Source organism: Abrus precatorius, unplaced genomic scaffold (genome assembly GCF_003935025.1).
Source record: "Abrus precatorius isolate BTA unplaced genomic scaffold, Abrus_2018 Scaffold6, whole genome shotgun sequence".
Classification (NCBI taxonomy): domain Eukaryota; kingdom Viridiplantae; phylum Streptophyta; class Magnoliopsida; order Fabales; family Fabaceae; genus Abrus; species Abrus precatorius.
In genome coordinates, this window is record NW_020874406.1 from 24,504,295 (window position 1) to 24,515,858 (window position 11,564).

General features: G+C 28.1%; 1 protein-coding gene across 1 annotated transcript; it reads right to left on the reverse strand.

Moving 5' to 3' along the window:
* Window positions 1-3,993: 3,993 nt before the first annotated feature.
* Window positions 3,994-7,764, reverse strand: LOC113870452 (ABC transporter G family member 17-like). The gene is made up of 3 exons (XM_027507044.1): window positions 7,285-7,764; window positions 5,456-6,168; window positions 3,994-4,966 (listed from the first exon to the last, which is right to left on the reverse strand). The coding sequence occupies exons 1-3, from the start codon at window positions 7,762-7,764 to the stop codon at window positions 3,994-3,996; spliced, it is 2,166 nt and encodes a 721-aa protein (XP_027362845.1).
* Between the last annotated feature and the right edge of the window lie 3,800 nt (window positions 7,765-11,564).

Consider the following 11,564-nt stretch of genomic DNA (forward strand, 5'->3'; position numbering starts at 1 on the left):
GTTTTATTATTGATGTTAAGCATTATTATTCATATTGTTTTGGTGGTGGTTGCTTGATTATATGCATTTAAATATTCATATGGTTTAAAATAATTGGACAGACCAGTCCTTCGTCTTCTTCCGCCTTCAACTCTCTCTCATTTGTAACCATGGATGCAACATGATCAAAATAGGGAGTGGTAATTTGGAACTACTTTCAACTTTTCTGGTATACAGACTTAGCAAGTGTTACTGAATTATTGTTGAAGCGTCTTTAAGTTATAATATTATATACTTAGTTTTCCAGTTTCCACTAATATTGACCAATGCATTTTTCACTAATGGTTATGAGCATTATTTTGAGAGTCTCATGTATCTGATTTCACGATGTAGGTAATAAAGTTCTATAGGGAAAAAATTCAAACAAAAGAAAGAAAGAAAAAAAAAAACTAAAATAGAGCAATTGTAAAGAGTTTCAAAGCTGAGACTTCAATATCATGCCTAGCACTATCAACGCACCAATTGTTCCTTTTCATATTTAATCTCTTTAATATTTTGCTTAGATGAAAATTTGAAACCAAACATTAAGAGGGAGTGGCTCAAGGAAACCTTAAAAGAGTAACCCTTTGACATCATTGTAGTAACAGTCTAACTGTTCAGCGTGCACAGACTGAAAATTACTTTACAAATTAAATTATCATCCATCTACCAAAATTTAACAGAATTTGTGGTGAATGTAGTCCCTATAATTGTTTATGTAATCCCATACATAGCTTCATAGTATATAAAAAGAACATTCCCCTTTTGTGTTTGAGGTTGTTGGATATACTGATTAAAAAATCTCCATACTGCGTCAAAAATCAGATGGTCAACTGTGCACAGAATATTATCATGATTAAATCCGTTTTCATTTTCAGTGTTCAGATCAGATGGTTATACCTGAAGGTATATTAGAATGTAGATATGATCTTTTTTTCAGATTAATAATATTACTGATAATTGAATTTATTCTTCATCTTATCCGTTTTAGTTATTTTTAGTCCATCTTTATTTTCATTTAAATGTAGCAGTTTTAGTACATCACGTATAGAGTTAATTACACTACATTCTCCTGTTGTTTTTTTTATAAAAAAATTATTTTCTATTCATTTTTTTATGTCATTAAACCTTTTTATATTCCTTTTTTTTTATCACTTTATTTCTTATAACACTATTATTTTCTGCCACTTTACCTCTATAAAAAGGTTTATTTACAAAAACAAAAATATAGAGAACTAAATTAAAAGAAGTGAAAGTTCTTGAAAACAATGCCATCAAGTTGTAAAGGTTTGAGTGACTATCACGTTGAGGAAACCAAAAGTGCCATATATAATTGGACTGGTAATACAGATTCAAGAAATTATGTAGTTTGTAATTAATAAGTTATATATACTAATTATGTTGTACTGACTAATCCCTTTTTCTTAATTCAAACAACTACTAACAAGTATTAATTCTGTCTCATTTTATATGTTTCATTAAATTATATTTTTTATTTTTGGTTTAAAAACATTAGTCGTTTTTAAAGATTAAGAAAGTAATAGTTTTTAGTGATATTCCCATTTATTGATATCTTCCGTAAATATTTATACATAATTATATTTCAAATTTTTAAATAAAGATAGTATTGTCAAAAAAAATTATTTTATCATAAAAATTTATGTAATAAATATTTTTTCAAAAAAGTATATTTGACCTTAAAAGGTAAATAACATGAAACAGTGGAAATAAAATTTCTAACGCTTAGTGAATGCATTCTTCCTTATTCCAATAATCTTTTAATTTTCTCATTATTCTAATTTTATCTACCCAGAGGCACAAAAATCCAGTCACTGGATGCATTGTAAATACAGAAAGGATAGATGTTGATATATCTGATATATATAACGTTTTGCTTAGCCAATCTCTTAGCATACTTTTGGACAGTTGAGCTGTTTATTATACAAATATAAATTTGTTCTTTTGTGTCAAAAATAAAATGTGTTACTTATAGTATCAGTCAGCATAACACGTTGCTTGGAAAATTCTATATATTTGCCGGTAATTTCAAAGTTGTTAGAAAGAATTCAAAATTTATTGAAGACTAATGTTTTAAGTTTCAAAATTTTGATGCAGTCATCATCATACACCAGCCATTATGCCTATTATTTTTTTTATTAGTATTGTTATGAGATTAATTCTTAAAAACTATGGATAGTATTGTTCTTTATTAGAGTACCGCAACATATTATATACTTTAGCTGTTTATTAGAGTTTAGAACTAATATAAGTTAATTGAAACCATGGTTCGAAATTTGAAAAACGAAAGAAAACCGTGATTAATTTAAAACTTGGAAAATGAATTTCTTCATCTTTCCAAAGCCACTTTTTGTTTCATATATTTTAGGTAAGGTTGAGCTTGGAGTGTTTATGAGTTGTTTTATCCTTCCCCGTTCAAGGAGGGAGTTTTAGAATTAACTTAGCCTGCAACCCGCACAAATGATGAGATTAAGCTTTATGTCGTAAATATTGATATTAATTAATTTTTTTTTATAGTAATAACTTTAAGATTTGAATTTCGAAATCATCACAATTTATTTCCGTTGTACCTAACCACTATTGGTTGATCCATTTATATATATAATTGTACGCTTAAATATTTTAATTTAGATTATATATAATTGACTATTTGGAGGAAGAGTTTGTTAATGGGAAGACTCTATAGAGACATAAAATTGAAGTCCCATAGCACAAGTTTATTGGGAAATTTTCGTAATCCTTGATTCTCATTTCATAACAAGAAAATCAAATGAAAATTAAAATTAAAATAAAAATAATAAGAATTAAACTAATGCAATTCAATTTCCTGATATTTTGAATTACCCAAAATTTTTAAATGCTATCCAAGTTGACGTGTAATGATAAATAATCCTGGAAAGTATATTATTAAATTAGCCTTTTCGGTATAATTAAAGGTTTTCCTCATTGTATATTATTATTTTGGCCAAAGTTTTTTAATATTATTTCATAATGATAAAGTCAAGTAAGCTAGCCTATACCCGACAAAACGAATTTGGTGCTTCCAATGGATTCATTGGCATATTTCTCTATTATGCTTTGTCACTTAATACTACATATGGCCAAAACCTCTATCATAAGGCCAAACATGATCTCTCCATATCGTCTTTGACAAAAAAAAATTATATATATGCTTATACGAACACCACTGTGCACTGTAGCTAGAAGACCTTTCGGATATAGGAATTAATTTATCATAATCAACTAATAAAGTTCCATTCATCACAAATAAGTCAATTAAATTGGAATTTTCTACTCAAAATTATTGTTATTATATGTCAATGGAAAATCCTAAAATTATGAAAATGGAGCAATTGTTGCTTTTCACTCATTTCTACGAGGTGCCATATTCTTCTTTCAACTTTTTATTCTAAATTTTATATCCATATATGGCTCAGATTACATAACCGACTTGAGGTGAGACAGAAAATTTTGTAAACCTGGCGATGCATATATAATATAATTCACTGATTAGATCAAAATTATATTGAATTCTACTTTAAAGTATACTGTTGTCTGAAAACCCAACTTCAGTAAGATTTTCATTGACTCATAAACACATTACAACAATCATTTAAAGAAAACACTGTCCCTTTTGGAAAGCTGTGCTACCAATATCTGTTTTTCTCTGGATGAAGCTAGATCATTAATGAGTCTTTTTTTTTTTCCCTCATTTCTTTGCTACAAATGACAAATTAAATCACTTTTGTCAAAGCTTCCTCTAGTCCCCTTGATTCACTTTATTACAAGAGGAACAATATATGTCCTTCAAGTTATGTATATGGTTTATAAAGCTTGATGCAAATACAATACAATGAACCAACAGGTCCAAAAGTTCCTCCACCATAAAACAATATGATTGCAATGCAAAACCAATCAAATGGTGAACTTTGTCACAGACTTTTCCATAACAGTGCACTACGACCTCTGATTTTTTGATGCAAAACGAAGGACAAAGTAAAATAAAATCCTATATAGCACTGCCCAACCAAACATTATAAGCACATTTGTCATCTTCTTATGTTCATCAATTCCAATGTGAAGACTTTTTAAGATATCAAAACCGGTAATGGGTATACCACCAACTTTCCCAAAGATATCATTGGTCTGGTACTGGTTCATCAAGAGCCCTTCATAAGGGTATGTCATGGTTGAAACTTTGTTCATCCAACGCCAATATGTGGGTATGTCATGGTTGCTCAAGAAGTATCCACAGAACAAGAAGAACAAGGCAGTGAAAGCGATAACCACAGCATAACCCAAGATGTAGTTTGGAACCACTGAGCTCACAAACACAACAAATGAATTGGTTGAGAGAAGAGAAACAAAGAGAACAAGCAAAAAGTAAGTGAAAGGGCCTCGAAGCTCTAGAGCAAACCAAACAATGACTGCATACACTGCTGCTTGAAGAGCAATGAATGGCATGTGAGTGATTAGGCTTGCTATGGTATAAGAGGAAGCTCTATAAGCATTGTGGGAAGTTTCCCTTATGAAAATAAACCTCTCTTGGATGAAGGCTGGGACAGCATCATTGGAAGAGAAGAAGAAGAGGCACACTGTGAAGATGAAGAAACTGAGACGGTTTGTGATGCCTTGCAAAGATTCTTTTGGTCTAAGGAACAAAGTGGCCATCATGAAGCCCATGAAAGTGAGAACCATTAGTCTTGATAGAAAAAGTTCAGGGGTGCGCCTTATGTTAATGAAGTTACGGCGCATGAGGATCCAAGTCTCTACTAAGTATGGATTTGCAAATTTTGAGCCAAGGTGTTCTTTTGTGCCATTTTGGGGAGTTAGGTAATCGTTCTCATTCACTGTGTAGTCACTGCTGTGTGGAGTTGGAGTAGCTGCCATGATTTCACTTGAGTATTGGTAGTACCCAGGGGAAGCATTTCTGCGCATCACACCAATGATTAAGCATAACAACAAAAATATTTTTGTCACATCACTTTTTTTCATGCAAATAACATAGAATTGTATAAAATAATTGTGATTCAAATAACAAATACACAAAAATAGGATTAGCAGTTTTAGTTTTAATGTCACGTCTTACTTCATCACACAATCATATATATCATAAAAAATAACATACAAGCTGAACATAAAATTTTTTTGTATGTTTTCATCTAATAACTTAAAAAATAACAGTTTGTTATGACATGATATCATTTAAGAACTTGTATTAAGTTTCATTCTAGATATAAACTTGCTTAACCAAATAGAACTTAAGCTTATATGATAAAAATTCTCATATAAATACTGCTGAATATATAGTATAACGACAACAATTATTATATTTTCAATTAAAAAAACACTACTTTTAAATACTTAAACTTTGGTCTTAAAAATTAAAATTAACAAAAGGGTTAATTTAATTAATTACCTTGCGGGATTCCGGACCTTCTGATCATTTTTAAGTCTTGAAGGAGTGAATTTTAGAAACGCTGCACTATTACCAGTGCTCCACGACATAGAAGTGTTATATGGACTTCTCAAGCTATGATCAAAATCATTTAACACTCGTCTACTCGCTTGTGACACGCGAGAGAAGTCATGAGAGTTATCCTCATACACATGGCTTGGATGAGAGTGAGAAGGTGCAATAGAAGAGAGTGACACTTGCTCCAAATGAGACAAAGGAGGAGGTTTGACCCCAGTGCGTGCAAACTCAGCAAGAGCCTCAACACCAACATCACAACGTTGATCATACTCTTGAATCACATCAATAAGATGCTCAATGGGGTTCTCTCCTTTGGGGACTTTGAGTGACATGCGAGCCAAGTGGAGTGACACGTCTTTGGGAGAACCTTGGAACATGAGTTGGCCTCTTGCGAGGATGATAAGGTGGTCGAGAAGCAATTGGATTCTTGATGAGGGTTGGTGGATGGTGAGAATTACGGTGCTGCCACTACGTGCAATGTGGTGCACTTTTTCTATGACGCTGTGAGCACTTGTTGAGTCTAAGCCTGAGGTTGGTTCGTCTAGAAAGAGAAGGGAAGGGCCATGGATTATGTCTACCCCTATTGAGACCCTTCGACGCTCTCCACCTGACAGTCCTCTTGTCCCTTCGTCTCCTATGTACGTGTTTCGAGATGACTGCACCACCCATGTTCAAGTTATATTATAAACATACTATGTAACTTAGAATTATTAGATATGGTGTTTCAATGATTCAAAATTCATTGTCATTATTTTTATTTTGTAGTTTTTTAAATGTATGACTAAACATATTTAATAAAAAATCATAAATAATATTTTTTTCATTAAAAACTATAATATTTAATTTTATGATATCACATAATTTTAATAAAAAGTTATTATACACATTTTAATTGTATATGTTAAAAAACTATTTAGTTCAATTTTTATTTATATACATTTAAAAAATATATCATAGTTGCAGAAATTTAACTAAAGATGTATCTTTCTAATGGTTAAAAACACATTTCCTTAAGATTAAGATTAATTTGAATTATAAAACAAGATAAATATATTTAAGATAGTATTAAGATTAATTTGTAGGCTTAATTTTAAATATTTAAGATAGTATGATTTTATTAAAAACAATATTTTTAATAAAAATTTATCATTTTTATGCTTTAAATGAATTCTAATAATTTATGTCAACAAAATTGATAAATTTATGTATTATTCATGTTTCAAGTCCAAATGAATCTTGCATCAAGGACACCTAATATAAAATCATGGATTTGCTGGGTATACTATAAAAGATAAAGTATAAAATAACAATTAATTGATTGAAAATTTTAAAATCAAGATTTTAGTACTTTTTATTTTATTTTAAAAAAATATAACGTATATAATAATAACCCATAAATAATAATTTTTATAAAAAATTACATATTACTACAAATTGATAATATTAATTACAATATTTTTTATAAAATTTATTATTTATTAATTTTTTATTATATTTTCAACACATGTTAAACAAATCCGTTTGTTTAAGTATGTCCAATATGTCAATCATAACTTAACTTGAACTGTGAATCAGCAATTATTATTAGTGTATTTCAGATGAGTCCAAATCTTAAAATTATCGATGCCATTATCTATCAGTTTTAAGCTTCTGAATTGTTGGTTCATGACAACATCCATTTAAGAAAATAGCTTAAAAGATGTGAAACAATTAAACTTAGTGGCAGAATTTAGTGCATGGAACACTTTTTCTAATGGTTGAAGAGCACTTACTGATAAGCCAAGCTGCTCAATAAGCTTCTCGACCCTCTGCTTCTTATCAGAAAGTGAAAGCGGGCCAAGGCGAAAATCAGCAGCAAACATCAAAGTCTCATAGACAGTAAGCATTGGGAAAAGCCTATCTTCTTGCATTATATATGCTGAAGTTCTTTTGATCAAACTTGCACTCACTGTTGTTCCATCCAAAGACACCCTCCCTTTAAGGCTCCCACTTGCAATTCTCCCAGCAAGTCCATCCAAAAGAGTGGACTTTCCTGCACCGCTAGGACCCATCACTGCAGTGATGCAACCCTTTGGTGCATAGCCAGTGATATCATGCAACAAGTCCACCTCTTCTTTTGACCACTTATTCTCAACCTTCTTCCTTTTTGTTACTGTGTACGTAAGGCACTCAAACGCAAGACCCCCAGTGAAACTCACGGGTTTCTTTATGTCTATCACTGTTTCAAGACGATGGCCATTGGCTTGAATCATGTTTGAGGGTGTCACTGTAAGTTTAGTGTTTGAGGAAATATATGTTAAGCGTTAGAGCCTATTCAGAAGGGCTCCGAAACTGAAGGGATGAAGGGTTGTGTATGTATATAAAGAGAGGAAAGAAGTGAGAAAAGGTCCTTGTTTAGCCGGTGGGAATGTTTGAGGAGGTGCTTCCAAAGATAATCACAATGTTGTCTTCATTGAAGAATCCATTTGCGGTTGTTTCTATCGAAAAGGTGAAAATGGTTTCTTGTTTTCTTCATCATTTAGTTGATTATATTCCTGTAGACTTTAAAAGCATGCATTATGTATATAATTTGGTAATGAAAGCCTGGCTATTAACCATACTGTTTTGGATTTATATGTTTCATTATTGTGTGTAACACGCAACGGATTTACCAATTTTATAAAACAACTATTAAAAAACTTTTGTTACTTTCTGTTTTGGATACTTGATATATTAATTGCTATTTAACAATGCAATAAGATTTAATTTATTGGAAAAGTGAAACAGATCATACAACTCCTATTATTTTTACACTATTATTTATTTTATAATATTTCTTACCCTCTCTTTTTTACTTTTCGTTTCTTTTTTCTACCAAAGGCAAATTACATCTCCAGTGTTTTCTTTCTTTTTCACTCACTTTATATTACAAAATGTCAACCTATAAGTTTTACTGATGATGATGATGATATATATATATATATAACATCTTTTTCACCAATGGTTATTGAGCCGTTATGCTTCTGCATTCGGCATAAGATCCTCATTCATGTTCCTTTCGAAGTTACCATTAGCTGTTGAACAAATGTTGAAGAGATGTTTTTTGTTAGATTTCTTTTTCCTTTGCAAAATGTTCTAATTTAATTTATGGTTTCGAAATTGATTCCTAGTAATTTTGCTCAGATTGTAATTTAGAAAGAAAAAAATCAATAGGCGTTGCCCGTTGGTTTACTTACTAGTCTTTTCCTAGTATTAAATAATTTTGTTTTAAATTTGGTAATTTTACACCTTTTGTTGTCACGAGTCACATGTAAAAGTGAAAGACTAAAGTCCCCATGATATAAGGTGATTTACTGTAATAGTCTGAAACTTTCTTTATCAATTTCGGGGTGTTTATTGGAGTTAGATTTTGAAGAGGAACTGAGAAAAGAGTAGTTTTTAGCATCAAGAGAAAATAGTAAATTTTATTTTTATTTGATATTTTTCAATTTTATAATTTTTAAAATATAAGCCACAAATTAATAGATTGTATAGATTTAATATGTTAATATTTTATTTATTGTTATAAGTATTAAATAATCTTTAAATTTAAAAAATATATTTATGATCTTTTCCTCTTTCTTTTTCTAGAATACAACTTTCAAATATACCTTTATTAAAATTGACATGATGAAGACGACAAGTGTACATAATGTAAATAAATCGAATCGCAAATTTGGTATTCGAAGGGTTTACAGAATAAATAATACTTAATTTGTGTATTTAAATAAGTTAAATTTAAAATTTAGGCTTAATTTACTTAAAATTGGATAGAAATTAACTTATTTTGTTTAACCTTATTTTTATTTTAAATGTTCTTTTTTTTTTTAATGAAACCTCTTCTTTAAGTATAACTATTTATTAATTCAATATTTAATAAAAAAAATTATTTTATAAGATAAATAAAAGATAAAAGATAACATAAGAAAAGAAATAAAAGAATCCATAAACATGAAAATTAGGTAACCATAACATTTATATAGAATTACGAATTCTTATAAGAAATTTAACATTTTTTTTTATCATTACACATACCAACTATAAAATATAAAAATTCGTTTATATTATTGAATTTAAATTAACTTGATTTTTTTTCAGTAAAATAAATTATTAAATTTGAGCAAGTATTTAATTTAACAAATTGAGTTTAAATAAATTACGATTAATTTAATTTATTTACACATTTAAATGAGCTTTCAATTATGAAATATACATCACAACAAACCGATGGTAGCATTATCTTCCAGCATAAAGCTTAGTTTAAGGTGATAAGTAAAAGTAAAAAAGAAAAATTACAATGAAAAATTTGAAGAAGAGAATTGATAATAATTTGGCCCAAAAAAAAATTTCTGCTTTCAGTCAGACCAAAACACAAAGACGAATTAAACTTGGTAATGATATCAGAAGAAAGAAAACTATTATATTTCTCAATTATACGATCATAGGATACTAATTAAATAAAACTCCCATTTCTCTGTGCAATATCGACTTTCCATTTAAAGTAGGCAAGTTGCCTCTACCAGCCAAATATGGAATGAATATACAAAGAGATCAATGATGTGATGATTAAAAGAACGTTAGAACTAAAATAAAAAAAAATAAAAAAATTGTAAAGATAAAGAGAAAGGTACAAAGTTAAAAGAAAGAATCCAAAGGTAAAAAGATAAGATAATTAATTGTGAAGTATTTATAGTTGTTATCGTATTCCGTTAAATGACTTTTTATATTTTATATTTACTTTTTTTTATTACATTATTTATTTTATTTTTCTCTTTTTATCACACATTCTACATTTATTTATTTTTTTGCTAATACATTCTACATTTACTTAATGAGTGTTAATGAAATTTGTTTAATTAAATTAATCATACATAGGATATTTATATCTTCGAAAAAAGGAAATAACTGACTATCCATCACATGAATTATCTAGTAGATATTATTTCAGTTTAATCTGTTGTGTGTTGAGTCTTAGTCAATATAATTATGTTAAATAAATATTTAATATTAAAAATAATCTTTTCTTTATATTGAGTCTTAACATAAAAATCTTAACTTAAGTTAAACTTGTATTTTATACTTAAATAAATTAAACTAATTTGAATCTAATAAAAAATAGATTTAAAATTCAAATCTTATATTCTAATAAAATTATTTTAATTTATATATATAATTTACCTAATCTAATGATACGTCACATAGTGATTGTGTTTGTATTAATTATTAAATAGAATTTAAAAGGAAAAAATTAATTTAAATAATTAAAAAATTTAAACAGACTAAATATGAATAATTGAAATTAAAAAAACTAAAGTTACATTTAAACCTATTACTTCTCTCTTGCTAATATATTTATCATTTTATATCTTCATTAAATAAACTTTTTAAGTATTTTTTTTTTACAATTTTGTAAGCTTTTTTAATTTTAAATGAAAGTTTATACCCTAATTTTGAATATAAAATTTAAAAATTTATATTTATAAATTATAAAAATAATAAAACATATCTAAAAATTAAAAAAAAATATATCAAAACATGTCTAAAAATTATAAAAGTATAAGCTTTTTTCATAAATTTTTTATATTTTTTTTCCTAAATGCCTCCTAAACCCTTAATTGCATATTAAATCAGAAATTTGGGTGTAAATCAAACACAAATCATAAAATTAAACTTAGCATTATTTATTTACTTTCTATTTAAAAGTATATAAATGTTAGAAAAATATTAAAAAAACCAGAAAAAATGCAAAATAAATTAAATTTTCTTTAGAATGAGCAAGAGAAATAGAACGAGAAAAAAAATTAGTGGCAGGTCTTTTTAATAATAATAATAATAATAATAATAATAATAACTCTACTAATTAGTCAATAAAATATAAAAGATAAAAAAAAGGGTAACCGATAAATATGTCCATATTCAATTATATTTTTGTTGTATTGCAAGCATTTAGATGTCATTCAACGTGATTGCATTTTCTTTTTCTTTTTTTAATTAGATAACTTAAAAAGTTTACACATTTTTTATTTTATTTTCT